This window comes from Scomber japonicus, chromosome 12 (genome assembly GCF_027409825.1).
Source record: "Scomber japonicus isolate fScoJap1 chromosome 12, fScoJap1.pri, whole genome shotgun sequence".
Classification (NCBI taxonomy): Eukaryota; Metazoa; Chordata; class Actinopteri; order Scombriformes; family Scombridae; genus Scomber; species Scomber japonicus.
The window spans coordinates 16,573,046-16,597,753 of record NC_070589.1 but is presented as its reverse complement, the minus strand read 5'-3'; the positions used below and the strand labels follow the sequence as shown (position 1 = coordinate 16,597,753).

At 41.3% G+C, this 24,708-nt stretch overlaps 2 protein-coding genes across 2 annotated transcripts in view; one reads left to right on the top strand and one right to left on the bottom strand.

Moving 5' to 3' along the window:
* Positions 1 to 24,708, bottom strand: part of LOC128369061 (cystatin-B-like) — a 302,893-nt gene that overhangs the window by 38,616 nt on the left and 239,569 nt on the right. The window lies entirely within an intron of this gene.
* LOC128369051 (ephrin type-B receptor 1-B) overlaps positions 1 to 24,708 on the top strand; it is a 156,991-nt gene that overhangs the window by 89,235 nt on the left and 43,048 nt on the right. Inside the window, exons 4-5 of the mRNA XM_053330008.1 lie at positions 7,679 to 7,834; positions 15,356 to 15,691. Coding sequence (XP_053185983.1) covers positions 7,679 to 7,834; positions 15,356 to 15,691 — 492 coding nt within the window. The remainder of the gene's footprint in view (positions 1 to 7,678; positions 7,835 to 15,355; positions 15,692 to 24,708) is intronic.

The following is a 24,708-nucleotide window of genomic DNA, read 5'->3' as shown; positions in this document are numbered from 1 at the left end:
GAGGCAAACTGATTATTTTGGAGAAATCACATACAGGCCTATTTATTTTCTTCAGCTGGACACTGTCTCATCTTCTCGTAATTTTACCACTGCACTGCCCTCTATTGAACTCAGTCAGGCATGGTTTTCATTCTCCAGACATATTCACATGCAGGACCACAGTGCTGGACTATTATTTACTGAATCTGAGTACATTGTGGTGTCAAAAATGTATCAGAGGAAGTATTTTTGCAAATTTGTTTTATTCTTTCCTTTCTGTGTAAGATGTTGCCTCTCTCTTCTGATACAAAACTACACAGCAGTATGGCACTGTGTAGAGTTTCAAAGTCTAATTGGAGGATATATATCGGCTTTCTCATGGGGCTTTAAATATTGTTCACTGGGGGTTTTGCAGTGTCAGATATTGCTGTATTAGCTAGTCGGGAGGACAGGTATGTCAAGATGAGCGGTGTTTGGTGAAGATAACTGAGGCAGTAGGAAGTTCAGGAGAGTTGTGTGTATGTATTTGTGTTTGAATTTATGCATGTGTCAGGGAGTTTAGTGTGTAAGTGGGTGGTTGTGGGTGTAGCTGCATGTTTTAGAGTGGAAGAGAGGCTCAGACAGGACTAGAATGGACAGATGATTAATGATCAGGGGGAGTGTTCTGTGGGAGGAACTCTTCAACACCACAGCTCTTAACAAAAGCAGACGAGGACGCTGCCCTCTTTCAAGCATTCCTTTATTCTTGAGAAAACCTCTCTGGCCCTCTTTTAGTCCTCTCCACATTCTCTATTTCAGAGAGATTAGAAGGTGATGACAGAGGATAGTGGAGACTTACACTGACCAGACTTGCCAAGTGATGTCAGCACTGTGAACCCTAGATGCCTTCAAGTAAAAATGAAACTAGCGCATTGAGGAGTTACATACATCTAAGTACCAGATCTTGGATTGGAATAATTCCCATGGGTCCTTGTTGACTCAAGTGAGCAGTTTATGAGAAAATATGCAAAACTGTTCTTGAATCAGTTTTCTATGAGTGAATAAATTATAATCTCAAAAAGGCAGTTTACCCCGACTTTTAATATCCTGCGGGCATTTTGTGATGATTCTGACAAGCTTTTGTTTCGAGCCATGCTTTTGTCTCAAATAATTGTATTGTGTTTTTCAATGACCTTGTGGAGAAATAGAACACCTGGGTTGGAAAAGCAGCTCATTACGTGGATTGTGGCAGGAAAATGAACAATGACACAAGAGCAAGACTGAATACCAATAGGCTCTGCCACTGATTGCCTTTTTTGTTTTAAGATGTTGGCTGTCCTGCCATGTTTTGTGTCCCCTCTGTCAAACAAACGTGTTAATTTCACCACTGACTGATAAACTCAGATTTAGCACGTAAGCAAATCTATACAGGCATGCACTTGGCATGTATACGCAGCCTCCTGTGGTTTGAGTGTGAGAGCTTTCATTTGAAACAACAAAGTAGTAAAATAAGGGTCAACTGGGGTCTTGACCCAATCATAAGCATGTCTGTATGAGTGTTTGTGAGTGAGGGGTGTGTGTGCATGACTCCAAAGCCTCTAAAGACTGTGATCCATCCCATGTGATGGATGAGAGCCAGGGTTAAGGGTGCATTATTTGAGGGGGGGGGGGGGTACTTAAGGGTCACTGACGCTAACTCACAACTTGTGCCCTTCTATGTGTCATGCCCCCTTTATGCACAATGTCTAAAAACTTTAGACAAGCAGTGGTAGTATTTCAAAGCTGAAAAAAAATAATAAAGGCAAATAGATATTTTAAAAAATAAATGAAATGTCTTAACATGAATCATAACTTTAATGTGTTTGATTTTAGTGCTAACAGTCAATATTGGATAGTTTAAGAAAAAACGTTGTGATCAATATCTCATATTACAGAGTGAAACACTTTCCTTTAAATATCATAAGCTTGAGTGCCTTCCTTTCCACATCAGCTGCTGCATACATTTGATTACATATCCCACAATTTGCTGCTAAGCCATTTCTGGTAGTTTAAAACCTCATATATACTTCAGAGAGATGCCAAAGGAAAAGTCTGAGGAAGACTTAGTGTACTGTAACCTTGATTAGGTTTGAGTAGGAAAGTCATTTGCAAACCCATCTTGGTCATAATCCTTCACACTGGCTTCCTGCAACTCCTAACTGTACATTTCCATTTTATCTTGCACACACCTGGTGATGCTTGCATGACAAGCTAATGTAATTCTTGTGCCGCTCATTCTATAAATCACATGTCTCCGCTTACCTCTGACTCATATGGGTTATATACATTTTGCCGCTTCACATTCTAATCACATGCTCCGTATGTGATACAGTGCTAGTGAGCTTCCATATGATGTATTGCCTGCACTGTGCACAATATTATATGTTCAGCAAGTTCATTGCTTATAGTCTAATCCCCTGAACACTAACTCCTGACTCTGTGCATCAGCCATTGTTAAAGGCTGCTCATAGAGACTAACTCTTCTTGCCAATCATCTAATTTAGCATGTCCAGGCCAATCAATACATCATTGTTGTGTGGAAAGAAGATCAAGATCATCTCTAAATGAATTTGGTGTGGTGTACAAGCTGGTCTGTATCTGGGCTTGTAGCCACATGCATATTCAGATGTTTGTCCTTATCAGGAGGAAGAATACCTTCTGGGGAAATAACTGACAGTTAAGAGATCATCATCTCATCTCTCCTGGTCAGGCTGGCAGTGGCACAAGGTCATCATTGCTAGACTGTGATAAGTAGCAAGCTGTGATCCACATCTGCCAGAACTCTGTCAACTCACTGCAGAGTGAGTTAGAGACAGGAGGAGAGGAAGAAAGAAAGAAAGATGGGCAAACTTAACAAGCAACCTGTCAATCAAGGCAAGAAAGCAACACTAGGAGGAAAGGTGGGAGAGGAGAGATTCATTACCAGTGGGAAAGACAAAAAAGATGTGAGGACAGAGAAGAAGTGAGAGGGAGAGGAGGAGAGAACAATGCAGAGAGAATCCTGTAGGGACCACTTGAAAGAGAGGAGTGTTTTGTTTCTGTGTGCAGCCAGTTCAGTTGTGGGTTATTCTCCCACAAGGGAGACTAATTGCTTGTTGATCTAATGTTCTATCCCCTCCTGTCCCTGAAAACCAACACATTTGATGAGTGATGGGTCTACAGGTTTTTTTGTTCTTTCTGTGGGACAGGAACTCCTGGCCTCCCCCAACCTAAATATTCACAAATCAAAGAAAAGACTTTGGGCCCAGTTCCAAATTTGATGAAGCATAACAAAACTCATCCCACCGCTGCCTGACCTTAAAACAAGACCTCTGAGGGTTTACCAACATTGTTCACGTTACTTTGTCATTCTCTCTCTCTCTCTCTCTCTCTCTCTCTCTCTCTTTGCCCATCTCCATTTCTTCTCTCTTCTTGCGCTGTGAGGCAGAGCAGTGAGCAGCTAATTAATGAGTTTAATGCTAGGATTCATGCAGACATTATGTGTCAATTAGAGAAAGAGCCTGAGCTTCAAGGTTGGAGTTATAATCGAGATGGACATTTATCCTGTGTATGTGTGTGTGTGTGTGTGTGTGTGTGTGTGTGTGTGTGTGTGTGTATGTGTGTGTGCCTGTTTGTTTTTGCCTGGCTGTCACTTATCTCCCCTCCTGTATTGCTGATTTCAGCATCTTCAGTTGTCCAAGGAGAGGCATTGAATTATCTCAGGTTTTGTAGAACATATGCTAGTCAAGTGGCGGAAAATTTCATTTAATGGGGTCAGCAATGGTTACATATGTCGCTGTGGAAATCCCGTCACTACTGTTAATGTATTCTGGATAGCGTTGATGCCAATATGGGAGTGTTTCTTAGGGTTATAGAGTGTGTGTACATGAGAATAAGAGTGTGTGTATAGTATATGCATTCTTCTGCTTACAAGTTTGCCTTGAGGCGCTTTTCCAGCACTGCTATCTCAGACGGCTGATTCAGCACAGCCTCCCCCTTTTCTCTTCACTTTTGCCCATTTATGAGTGTCCACGCTAGCTACTGTCTGTCAGTAAACACACAACCCGAGGGCAGAGCCCAATGCACATATTCTGCTCACACCCCATTAAACACACACTGAACAACTTATTGTGATCCCTTTTCATAGGGCAATAGATTTGAAGCCTGCTTGCGTGTACAGCCACGCGCATGTGTTCTGCCAGCCTCTGCTCACCCCAATGTATGAATTTTATACAACAAAGATGATGACATGTAAGTTCTCTCCCCTCTACTGCTGAAAAATATTTTTGATCAGTGTTTTATCATCCTGTAATCTCTGATATATTTGGATGTTATAGCTGTGCAGCTGATTTGTGCTTCCCCATATAGCCAGGGAGTGTTTTTAAGAGTCTCAATGTTCGTGTATCAGAAGGCACTTGATATTCTTACACATGAAATCTGTGAATCACAATTCAAGATAGGTCACAAACTTCAACTCCCAGACACCACAATATAGTCTCATACTCCCTGTTGAAAAATTGTTACCTTTATAACATTTTCTTGCAAACCCTGCAGAACTCTTTTATACTCTTCCACACATGCATCTCGTTTGAAGACAGTTCCGGAGCATCAGCAGCATTGCAATGTGTTTTGCTCACGGAAATATCCTTGGGCATTGCAGCTGTGGTCTTCCTTACAGCTCCTAGGGTTGTTTTATAAGCTCTTTGTGGTTGTTGTGGTCTGGTCATGCATGTGTGTTTGTATGTGGTGGTCTGACCGTGTGTGGACAGTGTTGTGTGACTAGACACAAGGTCAGTCAGTTAGCCTCTGGTGTGTCTGTCAGCCCCACCAAGGAGATGGGAGAACAGTTGCTGTTGGGGGCTGCAGCTTCAGTAGTGTGTGTGTATATGCCTCTTCCTTCTCCTTCACCCACTTTCCTTCTACCTTTATCTTTATATCCGTCACTAACAGCCCATCAGAGAGGCTAGCTGAATGGTTTGAATGGAGGAGTTATATATCAGGAACCTGCCCGTTTTACAGAGTAGTAAAGTTGACTATGGCTTCTAAACCCAGCTGCTCAGTGCATTTTCAATGGAATGTAATTTTTAATTTAAATCTTAAAACCGTGTTGATACAAAGGTCTATATATTTTCTCTCATGTCCCGTGCACCATAATGTCCACTGTTTTTCCCGGCAGTGAGGGGCAAATAGGACCAACCCCTTGGTCATTATTGCTTTAAATAACTCTCCATTCACTAGGCTCTGCATAAACATTAGAAGAGAGGGCTCTGAGATACAAGAGAGCCATTTAGTATTAAGCAAATTCGATATTGACTCAATAGATCTTTTCTTTTTAAATTCTGAAACACATTTTGCCTTTGTCTGTCACTGTCTGCAGACTTTTATGAAGCATTTGTGGTTATCTTCACAACATATACCTGATCTTTTTTTTTTTTTTTAATGTCCATACCACCCTCACCCCAATGCTCTTGTGAGATATTTAACACCATTTCTTTCCCCTATCATGACAAATCGCATATATTGTTACATCCCTTGTATGAGAAGACCCCATGTATATTTTTTCAGCCACAGTCAAGCATTTACGATCTTTTACTCAGGCAAATAGACCCAGCTGGAGAAACTGTAAGATGCTTGTCCCATTCAATTTATAACCCTTCCCCCATGGAGTGCAGCTACACCACAGCTTCCTCCCCCATCAGTAAGCCTGCTAAAATATTAGACATTTATCATGGTTATTATAGTTAGTAAATCCTTTCACACAGTGCACAAACCCCTCAGCTTGGTATTCTTTTGGGATGTGAAAGTAAATAGATTAGGTTATTGCCTGGACTTAGTCACAGTGATATCAGCCACAGTAATCTTTTTTTCTCCACCATGGTCTTTAGAATTTAGGGTTTAGGAATATGAAAGCAACCTCCACAAACCAGCATCAACAATGACAAAGGGATGTGCTGCCTCGCATTGCCTCGCTGTTAAAATGTGTACTTGAACACATCACAAACACTATAGCGGACTGGCAGCAGACCAAGGAAAGAATATACAGTAGCCTTTGTTGGGGACTGTATTCATAATCTAAAAATCAACATGGAAAAGCAAACAAAGTGATGCCACTGCCACATTCCTCTGTAAATCTCATTTAACATGTGCACTATATGATTAGAATACAAATGGTCTGATACAGTATATTGTAGCTGACACTTCTTTGCTTTACTTTGGTGTTGCCAGTCTGTGGTGTTTTGCTTGTGGAAGAAGAAAAGAGACCGAAGAGATCGAAAATAAGATAGAAAAAGAAGAAACCAAATCCCTCAACTGTCAATCCAACACACTGAAATGCCATTTACTGATAAGGGCCGACAAGTGCAAATGGTGACCATCACTGTGTAAAAACTACCTACTTGTCAGCCATAGATGCTTTATAATGATCCAACAATATGTGTATCCAGCTTTATATATTAATGCTTTAAGAGCAAAAGAGACTCAGTCCAGTTATTGTGCACATTTGAAGGGCCTGCATGATTGTACATTTAGGGCCTGATTTACTAAAGGTCTGCGTGTGTAAAAACGTGTGCAAATTTGACATCAAAAAAATGTGCAAGCTGATCTACTAACGCAGCGCACTGAGGTTTGCGTCTTTCAACTGTGTAAGATAATACGCACTCTCCATTTAGCACGGTTGCCATAATGAATATGTAATGTGGGGCGTTTCAACCCCAGTGTGCAAAATACAGGGAGGAGAAAATGCAAATATGTTATTAAGCACACACATTGTGATTTACCAAACCTGAAGATAATTTTACTGACGGAAACTACGTCTATAAATAATACGTTTATAGAGCAGGTATTAACTGGCTGCACACTGTAAACTGATGACTGCTGTCACTGTGGAGAGGAGGAGACGGAGGATGACAGATTTTTTCCACCTGTGTTAATAATTTTGGAGTGGAATATTTTTGGTTTTACTAACAGCATTGACTTTGTCACAAATACTCTCCCATATGTCAGTTTGTCTGGTAATATTTGTTTTTGTTATAATTCAATATATTTGTTAACCTCTTCCACTAGAGCCTGATCACATTTCATTGTGTGCTTGCAGCTTTCTGCTCGTCTAAAATCTCCATTCAGACACGCAAACCCCTCATTTAAATACTGCTGTTTCCACCCTGTTGCACCTGTTTTCATTTACGCAGTTGTTCTCAGTAGATCACCCACAAAACGCATGCACTGTGCACGCAATTTATTACCCTTTACTTGGGATCTTAGTAAATCGGGCCCTTAGTGGGTATTTAAAGGAAACTTAAATTTTTCTCATAGTGTTTCTCACCAAAATGCATTGGATGTATCCTTGAGGTATAAGAATGCATTTTCAAATTTTATTTTTGTGCCTCTTCATGTGCACAATGCAAACAAAAGTAGAATCACATGGAAGAATATTGCTCCATAGTGCTATTAATGGTCAAACATTCCTCAGGGAAGCTTGAAATGTGTGAGATGCGAAATAGACCAAAAGCAGGGTGGATGTTGTTGCGAGAAATTTGAACACTCAGACACTGAGAAAGTAATACAAAATCAGATATCTGTCTCAGTCTGTTTTCGTCCATGCTCACCTTACTACCTGATACATTAGACCCAGATGTCTGCATGGTGGTTGGTTCCTGGATGTATTTTTAATTCATTTTCTGACTTTGTGTTTCTGTTCTTACAGCATGCCCACCAGGTACCTTCAAGTCAACCCAGGGTCCAGGTCTGTGTCTACAGTGTCCTCCTAACAGTCGTTCCACAGCTGAGGCCGCCACCATCTGTGTGTGCCGCAACGGCTATTACCGTGGTGATGCTGATCAGCCAGATGAACCCTGTACAAGTGAGTATATCGTAGATTACGTTACATATACACTCTAATTCTATCACACACTTGAATTCTTATAGGACACACACCGACAATATGCATATCCATGTATGCATTATCCATTCTAGTGTAATGTATTGAAAGAATGGTCAGGCATATAAATCACTATATTTTCATAATGTCAGTGTAGAGATTGATTTTTTTTCTATCCCACTCCCTCTGTCTCTTTCTGTTTGTCGTCAAATCAGCACATGTAGTAGTATTTAAATGAGTATATCTCTAAAGCCCTAGTCGTTCTCTCAGTCTGGTTATAATAATCACATTGCAGGGTTTCCATCATTGACAACTCCATCACTGTGCCAATGAACTTCCTCTCTGTTTCCCCACAGTTATCTTCTTTCCATCTCTCTTTCTTGCTGCTGTTGTTTCTTTCTGTCTGCTATCATCCCCCGAAGTCCTAATTACTCAGGCAGGTGCTGCAAAGCTTCGACACTGTCCTGCTGTTATCCGCTGGAGATCCAATAAGGCCTCTCACAGCATCATAGTTATCTTAATATGATGTAAAAGCAATATGCTAAGGCATTCTGCCATCCCTGCTGACACACAGTTCCACAGGAGGAGATAACTGTTCGACCCCAAAAAGTTTGTTTACCTCTTTTACTTCCCTGCCTCTCGGGAATGTCTTAGTGGTTTGTTCTCCTCAAAAATGCAGACCTGGAAGCATTATTGGTGTGGTTATGTATTCATTTAGTTTTGATTCACTCATAGAGACCTGGCTAATTTGCCTCTGGAATAGACTCAGGACCACACTTGCTTCCTAATCGGTCTGCATCTTCATAGTTAAACCTTCACAGTTAAAATGCCTTTGAATGCAACTCTTTTGCCATGTTTCCATTTCCAACAAGTTCCCTAAAACTGTGGAGGAACGTCAATTCAGAAAGGGTGTCTGTTTGACTATTTGTATGCTTCCCAAGTGCATCCATCCACACATTTTGGCTTTGGATGTTCTCAACGGATGACACCCCTCTTTCACCTTGAGTTTTCTCCACCCTCCTGTGGTAAATGACATAGCTCTCTGGAGAATTAGTGAACGCTCCGTCAAGTATAGCATCTGCCTCTACCTCGAGGCCTTGCATTTTCCCGAAGCAATCTCCACCACAGCTCCCCAGTGGAGCATCTTGAACAGATCCCTCTAGTCTGTCTTCAGTTACTTTTTTCTGTTTTTAGTCACGCCACTTCCTTCTTGGTCGTCAATTCCTTTTGTTTTTCCTTCTGCATTACACTCTGTCTTCCTCTCATGCTCAGTTCAATTTCAAACCTATATATACTTTCTAAAATTTAGGTTATACTTTTTTTTTAATGATAATACATTTTACTGTTTATAAGTTATAGTTGAATAGCCATTACACAGTCTACTACAACATAAAGTAAATTGTATCCCATTTCTTGAAAACTATATTTTACTTCCCATGCATGTATTTCAAAATGTCCTTCTGATCATTTTGTTTTCAACCACTCCTTTATAGCATTAACATCTTAAACCAATTTCAGGTCCTCCTCAAATTGAGCTGACAGAATTCTCTTGCAACAGCATATTGAAAGGCTGCCCTGAAGGTTGAGCCATAGTAGCAGCTGAGCTTCAAGCTCAGGGTTTCCGTAGATCTCTGCAGGGGGGGTAGTGAGATCATCCGAGTAAGAATGTCTTTAATACTGTGGGGTCCTGATAAGAGCACTGCTAGAGTGTCTTAAATCAGGCCAATCTGTAGCAGCAGAAGCCTTAGCTTTAGCACTCCTCATCGGCGTCAGAGGCGCGGGTTACTGTGTGCTCCAGATCAGTCTGATTAGCTTGCTGATGGATTGTCCAGTGCCTGGCTCTGTCAGCAGGGGGCTTCATGACAATCACCTCCTCTCCCTCCTCTCAGGGATATGCCAAGCCTGGGCTGCACTTCAAACTACCCCTCCATCTCCCATCTCGCCTTTATCCCAATCTTCTGTGTTCTGCTGACTCCAGCCTACGCCTGAGGATAGGAACACCAAGTGTTCTGTCTCGCAGCATGAGGCCCACTCCTCTCAGCTTGGCTACCCAGCAGAGTGGGCTTTGGGGCAGTGGTTTGAATTGCACCTCATCCCCTTCTAGTCCCTTCTTTAGTCTCCAGACCCCAGTCTGACGTACATCTACCTCCCCATGGATGTGTACGTGTGAAAAAAAAAAATTAATGTGTACGTGTGAGAATGGTGGGGGGAGGTCAGCCAGTTCCAGTATGCTGAGCCAGTGGGTTTCTTTCAATGTGTGAGTCAGAGGAGAATGACAAGCTGAGTGGTTGCTGAGGGGAGTCAGGCGGTGAAACGAGTGAGATGCAGCATCCCTGTATATGAGCAATTGTAGAGAATGGCAGAGAAAAGAGAAAAAATACATTGACACAGTTGGACAAACTAAGATGTGAACATGTTATGGTTTAGTCTGAATTTATAAATAAAAAAATGTTTTAAATCTGTCTCGGGAGCTTATTCACATAGCCCACAGCCAGACAGGATATAAGAGAGTCAGAATCAGGCGTAATATGATGTTATGTGAAATAACAACAAAAAAACATGCTGCATATGCATGTTTACATCTAAGAAACCACCACTGTCAGCCACATAAGGAAAATCTTTGGAATGTAATTGAATCAACATAAATATAGGGAAAGAAATGGAAAATAGGATAGTTCTGATGGGTTTTTACATTCCTGATCTGCACCATATTGGCCCTGGATCTTGTGGCTCTCACTCAGTACGCATATCTGTGGCCAGTACTCTGAAAGTTTTCTTGATCCTCATCAAACACTGTCCACGCCTCATAACACAGACAAAACCATCAAAATGCCTAAATGAAAGGACAGCGTTATCTGTTTTTCCATTCTCCTCATTATCCCATTTAGTTGTTGTTGTTTTTTTTCTTCTTTGCTCACCTCTCCACTGCCTCTCCACTCTCCTTGTTGGTTTTCAAAGAGAAATGGGAGTGAGCTGTCAAAGTACATAAATATTCTGTTCTTTTCTTTTCTCCAATTTTTTATTTTTTTTCCCACTTCAACTCAGCTGTCAGTTCTGGAATCAGTTGAGGGTGCTTCCCACAGTGCAGCAGTCAGTTGGCCAGTTTCCTCTCTCAGTAATACAATAGTAAATGAAGCTAAATCAAGGTAATTGTCTGGTCTACTCTAATCCCTGTACTGGCTTGGAAGACATAATGCTATACAGACTAGAGTGTGCACATATATACACACATGTTGAAGAAGTGTGACATTTAGGATTTTATGAATGCAGTGTCACGGTAATTCAACGTAGTTCCCGTAGAGAGTAACGTGGGTGTTTAGATTATCCTTAAGACAGTTATAGAAAAACTGCAGCATATTTGTATTGTGTCTTCTCAGACGGTTCTATGCTGGTGCATCATGGATCCAGGCCGCATTGCACCCACATGCACACATACACACATACACACATACACACAAACACATACAGTTTATCCATGAATCCCTCAGTCTCTCAGCCAGGCAACATTAGTCCTTATAACATGTTTTATTTCATGTCTCACCAACCCACACAGCCCTTCTTTCTCTCTCCCAGCTCCTTTGGCTGTGATCAGTATCTCCACACAGGGACCTTCTGTCAGTCCCTCAAGGCCTGTTTCACATCATAAAAACAAACACTTTGAAAGAAGAGAAATGCCGGTCTCAAACCACTCAAAGGGTGGATGAGTAAACAATGTGCAGAAGTGTTTATTTTCGGCAAAGGGGCACTCTTGATATTAGCAGACAAGTGAGGAAACAGGGCTGTGGTCCTTTTACAGCCACCTGTTAAAGCCCTCTCACCACCAGCCTGTGAGCCCACCTATAGCAGTGGCCACCAGTCAGTCATTTTTGAGTGCTTAATCATATACATGTACAAGTGTGGAAGACATGGTGAGAGACATGGTACAAATGATCATAACTCTGGGGATAATGTACATCCCAACTTTGCAGAATTGAAATACACTACCGGTCACCCGAACACCCCAATTCTTCCAGTGTTCTATTGAAATTCAAGCAGTTCAAGTCCAATGAATAGCTTGAAATGGTACAAAGGTAAGTGGTGAACTGCCAGAGGTTAAAAAAAAAAAGGTAAGGTTACCCAAAACTGAAAATTATATAAAAACACTTAAAAATGTAGGTCTTTCCTACAGAGAAATTGTGTAGAAAGTCAAGGTGTCAGTGAGTACAGTTTCCTTCACCATCAAAAAGCACTCAGAAACTGGGGGGACAGGACAACAGCTTCAAGCTCAGCTTAATAGTGGTCGTAGTAAGCAAGTCTCAGTTTCAACTGTGAAGAGAAGACTTGGAGTTGCAGATTTGACAGGTCGAGTTGCAGCAAGAAAGCCATTGCTAAGATGTCAGAATAAGAAGAAGAGGCTTGCCTGGGCCGTGAAACACCACCAATGTACTGAAGACTGGAAGAAGGTGTTATGGACTGATGAATCAAAATATCAGTATGTGACATTAACTGTCAAATATGGAGGAGGAAGCATGATGGTCCGGGGCTGTTTTTCTGGATCCAGGGTCAGCTACCACAGCATTCTGCAGCACCATGCAGTATCCTCTGGTATGCACGTAGTTGGTCAGGGGTTCATCCTATTGTAAGATAATGACCCAAAACATAAGTCCAAGCTATGCCAGAACTACCTTAGGAAAAAACATATTGAACATATTTTCAATTAAAAAATGGAACAATTGGGGTGTTCTAAAACTTTTGACCGGTAGTGTATGTACAGTATTTGTTGAATGCCCAAACTTCCCACCCCTTCGACCTACATCATGACACACGTAGCAAAGCATTTTCTCATTTGCTACCTACACGTACTTTAAACCAAACTTTGAGCCCAATTTTGATGTTCTTCTGCTGGGAAGAATAGCGTAAGTAATACTGCTATCTATTGGTGCCTTCCTGTCCTTAAAATGCTCTTGTCCATTTTGATATTTTCATGCCCTGTAAAGCATATTGAAGTATGATGATTTGGTGCACTTGGATGTTACATGCACCTTAAGACCCAAAGGGTGGATGCTTTTTTCAAGTCTTGCACTGAGAATAGATGTCATGTCTGATTTAATAATATAATATGATGTGATACAGCATAGTTATGATCAAGATTGTGATTTTTTAAATTTTATATAAATAATAGGGTTGACTCAAGAAATGTGGCATTAAAATACCAAGCTGTCTAGATACTCATGTAGCAATTGCATGGTTATTGCAAGTAAATGTAGGCAAATCTAATTGAGTACAAAATAATAATCTGAAAGATGGGTGGGGTGTTTGGCTAAGCTGAAGACCCAGCTCTAGTAGTCACGCTTTGCCACCGATAACGATATTGATTTCCTACTTGGAGAAGCCAGTCTCAACTGTCCTATCTATTTGATTAGCCTGTATAACTATATGCCACTTTAATTACCCTGGTTGTTTAAAAGGTATGACACGTATAATGTGGCTGCCTGAGATGAAATGATTCATCCCTCCATCCCTCCTGTTGTCATTCCCTTCACCAAACCATTTTGTGCATAATGCAATTCCCTTTACTAAACAAAAATAACAAGCGTGCTTTGATACATCCCCATTGTCCTTGTGCAAATGACCTGGCACTCTGCAATGGTTGTTGTAACTGCACCATTAAATAGGGCCCTTAATGTGTTGTGATACAAATACATGTCATGAAGGGTGCAGGGGCTGCTCTGATATGATGTTAGGCTCCTGCAGTATAACTTAAGTGAGAGCAACATGAATGTAAGCACAACCAATTCTGACTGGCATGGCTAAATGAAGACCAGCTGAGAGCCTGTAAGTAACGTTCTCAACAAATTAAATCCTATGGCAAATTAAAACAGCCAAAGGCTGCAGTAATAGTCTGCAAATCACTGGTTAAGTGGCAGTCACATCTGATTTCTCGTGCCGTCTCTGCATATGTGGAGCTTGGTTGCAATTGGGATGAAGAAGTGAGACACTGTGTTCACACCTCAACTTTTTTCCCCAGTGTTGTATGAATACATTGACACAGACAGTGCAGACATGACTACATGGAAACAGATTATGCAGGCATGTGTGTTGATGCCACATGCATTTTCCACATGAGCAGGTGTACATTGCTTATCCCAGCGATGCAATGCAAGTTTAGGGCCACGTGCATGTATGTGATGGATGATACAGAGGATACAAGTGGTGTGAATAACATATGAAGTGCCTATTGTGCAGTCCCAAGGGGAACAATGATGTACATTCCCTCATATGGTCTGCTCCAACACACACTTTTTTGGTGTATTTTCCTTCCACATACAATATATTGGGTAGCATCCAAGGACCAAATTATGTGTCATTTGACCATGTATCTGTCATCTCAGCCAGACCATAATAATCACACCATGGAGGTCACACCCTTCCTGTTACTGACCTCTCTGTTGCGGAGGCACCGAGCCGAGGTCACAGCAGTAACAGTGCCGTTCCCTCACCCTTGTGTGTTTTGCCACTTTGTCCCAGCTCCCCAGGGCTATCCCACATGGCTTTGCAGTAACAATGATTAATTGTGTCTGTGTTGACTGAAGTAACTATCTGCCCTATACAGTATCCACAGAAATGAGAAACTCAAGTGCTATATCATAATATGCTGACAATTTGTATGTATTCCTCCTGCTGGCAGTTTTAAAAGAAAGGAGAATAGTGAAGGAGGTACAGTATGTAAGAGAAGTGAGTAATTTTTGAAACAGTCTCAGAACTGAGTGAATTTTCAGTTTCACTCTAGTCATGAGTCCAGAAATAGGTCAGTTTATCTTCTCCCTTAATGATAAAGGTCAGGCTTTATGGAGGATAAATTGGTACCAGATCAGCTCTGCAGGGCAGTCTCACTCAACCTAAGCAGCACTGACTAAGGGCTTTGGCCAGCTCCTGCTTTATTGGCAGTGTCTGCTATCTGAGAAGAAAGCGCTGCCTCTGAGGAGCCGGAGGGGCCGAATCTCAGCTAAGCAAAATTCTACACTGCCATTTAAGCTACTAAAGAATTATACTCCAATTGCAGAAGGCTGAACAAGTCACTTTCTCTGCACCCTAATATTAAGCGGCCACTCAAGCAAAACAACACTTTTATTATTTCTTGATTCCTTTCTGAATATCATCTTTGAGGTTCTGCTCCAGCTGCGGGCTATGAGGGAGTGAACGGGAGCGTGAATCTCCAGAGCCACTTGGATAAGAATACTCCATGCAACACTGCATTTTGCTAAATAACCAATGTTTGATAGACACAAACGTTTCGCTGTATGATCTCTCTGGGTGTGAACTGAATAAATTAGCATTCCAATTGTACTGAAGATGAAGATAAAGGAGAAAAGACAAGTTGCGTTTGGCCAACAACTCTTCTATTTATTGCAAGTTTTACATTGACAAAACTGACCCAACAGCAGGCTGATGTATGCAATTGTTTTCTTCTTCGTTATATGACTCTAGCTACACAGATTAACATTTTGTCCTGTGTGTCTACAGGTGTCCCATCTAGCCCAAGGAATGTGATCTCCATTGTGAATGAAACATCCGTGATCCTGGAGTGGCACTCTCCCAGGGAGACAGGAGGTCGTGATGATGTTGTTTACAACATAGTGTGCAAGAAGTGCCGGGCTGACCGCCGCTCCTGCTCCCACTGTGACGACAACGTGGATTTCATCCCTCGACAGCTGGGTCTGACTGACACCAGGGTGTTCATCAGCAACCTGTGGGCTCACACCCTCTACAGCTTTGAGATACAGGCTGTCAACGGAGTCAGCAATAAGAGCCCGTACCCCGCACAGCATGTCTCCATAGACATCACAACCAACCAGGCTGGTAAGTGACTGCTATGGCAAGATTTGATGATGATAATTATGATATGACTGTGGCACATAATGATGACAACTAACAGCATCATCATATACATTTCTGTACAACCTTCTTTAACTAGTTTTATTTGTGAAATGACAAACACTGCTGTCATTGCATGAGTGTGAAACATTTCAACTCAAAGAGGATCATTTTGCACAATATGCATACCAGAGTCTCTGCAGGGCCACTAAGATTTCACATTGCTCCACCGTGAATAATTACTTTACGGCTTGAAGCGCAAGGGCAGCTGGTTTAGTGAAAGCTGTACATACATGCTCTCTGTTTGGGCCTTCCTTCCCTGAATCAAAGTAATGCCTTTGCCTTTTGAAAACACGATGGAGGAGTTCAAAAACAGACCCAAGACACAGTATGTTAAATTTTGTGGCAGGACAAGCGCATTTCATTGCAATTCACTCTCTTTCCTTTGTAGTTTATTTACACATCAAATCCAGTGACAGAAATAGCCCCAGTTTGCATATCTCTCTGCAAATTCCAGAAATTCTTGCTTTTTAACATTCATAAAGGTAATCATACCTCTACAAACAACATATGAGTCATTCATGAAACTTATTCTTTTCTTTTTTTTTCTGTTTTTTTTTTTTTTTGAGGTTCACATCTGGAGGTTGCAGGCTGTTTGCTTCACAGACTGACATGTCTCTTTGTTGTTTTTCTTTGGTCTTTGTTTAATGAGACTCTGTTTTGAGAGCAATGCCGCAAAGCAAGTCTCTACTTCTCCCTTCACAGAAGACTACACCCGACTTGAAACCTGTCTGTAAATTTTCAGATTGATACACTTGACACACTCCTGCTCTCTAAATGAACAAAAACAACAATAGGGTTCATCATACTTAATTGTATCACTCTGATATAGTTATTATTAGTTATAGTTATTATTAGTTATATTGAGCATTTGACATTGGGAGTGAGCCTCAAAACCATTACTTCTTTGGTTCTTAGCTGATGAACATATTGAACTACAATTTTCACCTTTAGCGTTGTATAACAGTCACCCAGGTTCATCTCTGCACTGTTCAATATTTTAACGTCAGCCTGGAGGAGACCAACCCAAGATAGATACAGGCTGTACTCACATATTTTTTACTTCTGCTCTTTCCCTGTTCTCTCTCTCCTTGTCTGTCAACATTTGTGTGGTTCTGTGTGCATTCTCGGACTTTGCCTGTGATGGATCTGAGCCCAGCCAGTAAAAATGACCTTCATCCTGTTCCTTTCTTCTTTTCTCTGTCTTTCCTTCGTTCTGTCTCTCTGTATGTTTCTCTGTGTGTGGCATGTGTGTGCTCTTCTTCTAACTGTGCCTGTGATGGGATCTGAGCCCATCCAGTGGAAATGACAGGTCGAGGATATTGTCTTTCTCCGGTTTTTGCTACAGCGTTTTTCATGCTCTTGTAGGTCTTTGACTTGTAGTCAGAAGCACCTATCAAGGGACATGTATTGACCAAGTGAAAAATTTAAATGAGGCTTTTCTTCATTTTTCCGTGTTTCTGTGGGTGTAACGGACCTTGAAAACCACAGTATGAGCTTGTGGGACCTAATAACAGACATGAAGTGGAGTTACAGTTTAGTGAAAGATGAGATATTGTCTATTGAGTTCATACTGGAGGGGCTTCCCAAAAGAAAAGAGTTCCTAAGTTTGTCAGTTTGCGCCTGTGGAACCATCTGACCGTGCCTCACTATTTTCTGTATCACATTGTCATGTTTTCTGTCTTGTACAGTTGAGTGCTCGCGTCATGTGTATTCTGATCCAATGATTAAATACCTGGGGTCAAATGAATTCAGAATTACTAATGCACATTTCCACTTTAATCGTAGAATGAACCCGCTTCACATTTATCTCAGAGAGCAATGAAACAGTAATTGCTTTATCCAGATCCCTTTTGTATAGGAGTACATTTTGAAATTAAATTTGGCCCAGTTGGTGGAGGGCATACCGTATTTGATTACGACAACTCTCGGAGGAATGTAATGACCAACTGAACTTGTCTTTATCTCAGAATGAGTCAGGAGAGGAGTGGGAGGGAGGACAGGTTGAGAAGAAGAAAGGGAACATTTTGAGGTTTTTTTCTTTTTTTTTTACCAAACCGCGAGGCTGTGACAGTGAAGGAGAGGAAAATGAGGGAGTAAATAGGTCTGATTATCAGGGTGGCCTAATGGTGCTGACTGTCCCCATTTGACGGGATAATAGCACACTTGACAGATAGATGTAGAAGGAGCAATACCCAGACCTATTGTTGAAGTCTGCTACAGTAATGAGGTGTCTGCCAGTAATCTGCCAGACCTATGTCCAGCCCTATGTGGCCCTTTTTAGCCAGGTAATTGCACTGTTCTTAGTTCCTAGAGACAGAAGTAACCAGAAAGGATTGACGTTAATAATGTACTTCAAAACGTAAAAGCAGCAACTGTCCTATAATGTAGGGCTCAATTTTTGTGTGTTCACAAAAACGGTTGCATAAAGGAATAAAACATGTTGCCATATTCAGGAACCTTGAAATCCTATTGCCCATTCATTGGGTATTTTTGTGCCCTGTGTCCTCGCATGATGCAAGAACGAGAGAGGTGGCGTAACAGAGTGCCATGTATATTTCCAATGCAACACCGGTCATGCATTTCATCATGTCACTCATACCAATATATTGTAATTCTTGCAAATGTGAATATGGAAATTAAAAAAAAACAGTAAAACATATAACCATATGCATAATCACTATTTTATTCAGTGGGTATATTATTAGTACTTCTGAAATAAAGAAATAATTTCCTTCATTTCACTTTTAAAGCAGAGGAATGACTAATCCATTAAAGGAACAGCACAATCAACAGAATGATAGATTTAACTGTGACACTGTTTAGACTTAACAGACAAACTATGCTCAACCCTTACTTAAAACAAGGTCCTACAAAGGACAAACAAGGGATGCTCAGGTCCACGGATGACTAGGATGTGAAGTTGAAATTTGTTCATAGAACATTTTGATTGCAATTCAGTATTCCATTGGGATCAGTTATCTAAAAAATGCTTTGGACAGCTACTGATTTAGAAAGTTCTTTGTGATATGCATAAAAGTCAAATGTGGCACAGTTAAAAGTCAGTGCTCACAGTCTCCTCTAAATCCCTCTTAACTCTTTCAAGGTGAGCCATTTTTGTCATTGCTGTTATACTCGGCACAGCTGTTAAAAAGGTATGGGATGAGTCATAATGTATGTTTACTTAGCAGATGATAATGAATCAGCACCCCTTCATATTTATTTTCCATTTTGCTGTCTCACTAAAATGAGCGCATGTAGTGTCAACCACATGTGGTACATCTCAGTTTAGAGGCCCACTTAATTATATTCCAACCATGTCTCAATGCACAGCCCTTTTCATATAGATTTCGGATATTCTACATTTAGTTTAGCACAATAAAACCTGATGATTAAGTTTCAGGCAAAAGTAAGAAAATCTGCAGTTTTCTTGATGTTTCAATGGTGTCTTTGCTTGTTCAGTTTGCCATGGCTTTAATGGGCTGTTGTGAAATTTAAAAAAAACAAGTGAGTACCTTGAAAACAGTAAGGTAGCGGTAGTTAGATGGGTTGTTGTTGTTGGCTATGAGAAGTCAAAGGTAGGGGTGGGAGGGTGGGGTGGGCGATGAGGAGGAGAGGAGGGAATAATATAGGTGAGGAGGGAGTTGAAGGGATTTAGTGTGAATCACTGAAGAGGCCATTTAACTGCCCTAGATCCCACCGTGTGTCTGGGAGGAAGGACTGATCAATAGTGTGATTTAGGAGTTCATTCACAGCCTGTGCTCTCCAGGAGATACACGCACACGCACACATCCAGATACAGACACACAAAGATTATATACTGCCCTCTCTTAGGCTATCATTCACGTTTGGCCTGAATTAAGTCATATTTATCAATGTTTGCTTTTGAAAAATAGCCATTTTATGTCCCTTTGTGAAGTTGTATGATTTAATTTAAGAGGTAATAGACACTCTGCTTCAAGAGAATTTATTAAAATGTTAAATGACCACAAAGATAAATATATATGGTGGTCAGGTGGTAGCAGTAAAAATACTTGAGGTGAAAACTACTGTGCAGGCATGGCAGCATGTTTTCTTAACACTTAACCTACATTCACCGCTGCACCAGATGAGAAGGGTATTTTTCTTACTTTACACATCGTACAACTCCTTTCAACTTTGATTAGTTGTGTGCGCGTGTGTGGGGTGGGGGTGGGGGTGGGGGGGTGAGTGGTTGGGTGAACAATGCATGAGTAAAAAGTCCATAAATCTCATGACTGGTGCTATCTTTTTCAACTAATGCCTGATGCTCGATATTTCTCTGATCTTACTGGCACAGCCTGCTTGACCTAGATTATGTACCAGCAATCCCTCAGACCACAGAATGCCAAGTATATCTACAAACAATCCTCCTCCACTTAGCTGTTCTGTTTGGAGAGCTATTCCCACAGAAATGTAAACATCACTATCCTCTGCCTTCTATGGGCAAGTCCGCCGGGTAGGTTGCATTCAAGACACTATGATGATACCCACTAGACTGAAATCCAAACAGCTAGATGAATTAAAGAGATTTGCGCTCTGTGGGGTTCAAAAATCAGATGAGATGTTAGGCAAACATGTCCATGGAGGTTATTCAAGACACTACTCATTATGTCTTTTCAGTTTAGAACCTACAGAGTCTTCCCATTTGTTTTTTTAGGGAGGTTGCATGGTCCTTGTTCTTTCCCTCTATGTATTGGAGCCAGGGTGTCAGAGAGTTTCATCATCTTAGACAGTTTTTAAGGTTCTCTCAGGGTGCCATTTTTTAATTTAATTCAATGCCTGTTCTCATACTGTAAAAGTTGGATCCTGTCCCTGAACCCAGAATGTGAGGTATCAGCTGCAGGCGAAAGTAAAAGTGTGGGCTTAAATGTAACTGAGCCTCTCATCAATTCAGATATCTATATAGTGCTCTAAGTGACGCATGAAGCATGTGTTTCTATGTTTGAGCCTGTGTGAATGTCTGTGAACAGGTTATATTTTCCCTTTTTTTCCAAGTAGAGCTACATTACCAGTCAAACGATTGGACACGGCTTGAATGGGAAACTGTGTCCAAACTTTTGACCGGTACTGTACGTTTAGAATCCTCCACGTATAATGTGATTTTGAAAATAATTCCTACCATGGTTCCTTGACAGAAATCCGTGGTGCTGAACTGATCCCTCTTTATGATGTTTGAGAGAGGCCCATTACCATGTAGTCATGGCTGGCTTGGCCCTCTGAGCCCCTGCTAATAGGGAGGGTAGTAGTTAAACCTATGCCTTTGACAGAGGCACAGCACATGACTATAGGCCGCTCTCCTCATCTGAGACACTGAGCCCCTATTAGGAGGTTGCATGGTTCAATGGTGTGCCAGCATCCTAAAGCACAAATCACAAGTGCACTACAAAGACTACAGAACAACTCGGCTTGTATGCTGAATGTGGTTGTGAATGTGCCCATATGTATCTGTGTGTTTTCTGTATACAAAGTGGCTGAATGGGTCTCTGGTCCATGATCAGCTGACTAACACTGTGAAACTTTCTGTCCAGTCAATGCTCTGAGGAACTGAGGCAAAGCAGGAATTTCGAGCTGAAAATTTGGATGTGAAAGTTGTGCTGCATGAGGAACACAAACAGCCACTTCCACTCAGTCTATCTCAGGATGAGGAAGGGGTCACAGTGGAAGGAGAGAGTTGGAGACTTGGAACTTTTATACTAGTTTTGGGGTTGAACTAATAAACCTGGTGACAGATATTAGCTTTTTTGTTGGCAATACATTTATACAGAGTTTTTACTTATAATTTTATGAACCTCAGTTCATCTTGCAGGGAGTGCTGCTCACCCTGTGAAAACAGTTGTGTAATGTTTTATGTGGCTCTGGAGGGAGTTTTTTTCAAGTCTGAGAAAATAACCTCATGTCATCAGGGTTAGTTGGAGACTTACAAAAGTTTAACAGACAGCCTGCATTACAAACTTGAGGCATGGAGTTGAAAAACAGTGGGCATAGGGTGTATTAAGAAAAAATGTAGAATGCCAAATTTTTTGAAGCCTTATTGTACCAAGGGACTAAAACTCAACAAATACCGACCTCTGAATCACTTTTGATACTTTTGTTCAAGATTCTTCTGAGTCCCACAACTTTTTGGAAGTGCAATAAGAAATCTGTGGAACTTTATTTTAAGATGTAGAACAGCACATTTGACTCCTCGCTCTACCGTATGAATTATGGTGACTACACTGAAGTAACAAGAATGAAAACAGAGGCTCAGTTCAGTGCCAAACATGTAAAATGATGCTCTAACTCATCTGTAGTCCATAGTAGATCATTTGTACAAAGGTAAAGAACTCTCATACTCTCTTTCTTTTTTCTTTCCATCCCTGTCTCTCCCTCTCTGTCCCTCCTTTCCTTTCTTCCTCTCTCTCTGTCCCAGCCAGAGACAGAGAGGCTTTGACTTTGATTAATGGTGAGCCAAGCTCTGCATTAAAAGCCAGGGGCAGCAAGTGGGGCCAGATAAAAGTGGAGCACAGGAGCAAGGGAAGGGAGGGATGTAGGGAGGAGAGAGGAGTGCAGGACACAGTCACCAATCACTGTCAGCATCATCGTCCCAGGGTGACAGTGGGGGACGCAGTTGGAGGGGACAGCGGTGCTTCATTGGGCTGAACTTCACCCTCATACAGGCACGACACATTGTCTCTGACAGGCTCTTCACACATAGGCTACTAGGACACATGGACACACATGTGCACACACTATCTCTCTCTTCTGCTTTTCCTCTCAAAAACATGGTCACTGTCTGTCCAGTGGGACCCATCAGTGAATCAGAAAGTTTTTTTTCTTTATTTTTGCAAGGAGTGAAGTAAGAGTGTGTGTTTCAATCTATGGCTATTCAGATTTTTGGAATTTTTGGTAGGCTGTATATATATATATATATAACCTACTAAAAATGTTCCATGAGCATGACCGAGATTGTAGTATTGAAGTATTTTCTAATAGATTCTGGTTCTGACACAGGAAGGTGATGTCTCAATTCTTTACCCCACTTATAAATCTCTGATTCCATTCGCTTCTCCAAATGGGGTTATCCATGCATCAGTGACACAGTACCAGACCTATTTGAATAGCTGAAAAAAATCTGAGTAGTGGCTGGGTAAAACACCTCTCCTCCTCATCCCCTTTTTCCACTGCAGGAATTTCTGTGTGGAGTGCCCCTCCCTTGGGTCTGTCAGGAACAGTGTGTGCCTGTGGCCGGTAATTGATAATGCGGCCCAGGCAGCCCTAGCGCTGGTCAGTGGAGCGTGAACCAGCCTGAGAAGCAGAGAGGCTGAAGTGCACCGAGGTGAAGCTTAGCCCTCACACTCTCTGTCTAGGGTATGAGAGAGGGAGGGAGGGCAGGAGGTGAGAGCCAAGAGAGGCTGACGGAACAGAATCCATTCAACCTGACAGGATAAATAGAGTCCTTTCATTTGTTTACATGTTAGACAATTATCTGACACTCAAATCAAGAAAGACTTACCTCTATCAAAACTGTAGAATAAGCCTTCTTTCCTACAATGTATGATTTATAAACAACCACAAGGACTCAAAAGGTCAGGGGCTTTTCTCCTTACAGAACCCCTGTGCCCACAGAGCCAGGGTGAAGTATGAGAAGTACGAGACGAGAAGTAGAAGAAATAAAATAACCACTAAGGAGTCAGATAAAAAGGATCATTTAGTTGAGAGAGGGTGCTATTTCCTGCCTTTTGAATAGAGGAGTTATTCAGAAAGATGGCGAGTGGAGACCAGGTGGAGCAATGACTAGGCCTCAGCAGCGAGCAGGCCGAGAGCCAAGTGGCTCAGATACACATAATGTAGTGCACGGGCTTGTGTGGGGCTGTATTTATGCCTGCAGACATGGGGGTGGAGATTTTTTTCCTGCCTTGTATACAAACACCAAGGCACTGAATGTAGTATGATCAGCTGCAGAATCGGCTTTTAATCAAACGTACTTGTATGTTCACAAATTGATTTGATGAGTATGTTTGGTTGGATTCATCCTTGAACTTTAAATTAGAGTTTATCGTAGTACCTTAGAGGAGTTGAGTGATTCTACAGTAGATTTCTGGCATATTCGCTTACAGTATGCTATTCAAGAGATTGATTTATACATAAAAGCTAAGCAATTTGGACCTTTTTATTTCAAAAATGGCATCATTTTAGAGAAACACATTTCTGTTTTACTTTAATCTATCAAAGATTGATCTATTCATACTAAGTATTCTACTTCATAAAAAGTTCACATTTGCTTTTCTGAAAATCCATATTAACATTTCCACATGAAAAACTCCTCTTCTGCACAGGAACTGTTATATTAAAAAAATGCTAACAGTTACAGTGGTAACAGAGAAAAAGTCTCAGTTAGCGTAGGCAGTAAAAAGACAAATACCTCCAGAGCCTCTAACTTGATTAACAGGTGTCCAAGTGATGCCTGGGAAGTGTATGACACTCACTGCTGTTGAGCTTAAGCTGAAATCCTCACTCGCCAAGTCTGTGACATTTAGGAACTTGTCAGCTTGCTCTACATTACACATATTAACACAACAAATAGATACAGAAAACTTCAGTATCAGCACCAGGGAAATTTACTTTTTCCTCACAGAGCGGAAAGTCTGAGGTATTGAACTTTGGCGCTACTGTCTGCAGTGACAAGATATCTGTGGATTTGTAAATGTCAACAGTGGGAAAACCTGCCAAGGTATGATAGCAAGAAGGCACGGGGAATGGACTCTGCAATGGCATATGACGCCACTTCTCAAGATAAAAAAACTGGGGTAAATTTCAGTCCAATCCAGATCTGTGTTTCATTTAAGAGAAAACTAAAAGTGTTAAAAGATAAGAAAAACATTTTCAGACTCAGCTTATTTCTGACTCTGGTCTGCTTAGACCTTATTAAAAAGCAGTGTTTC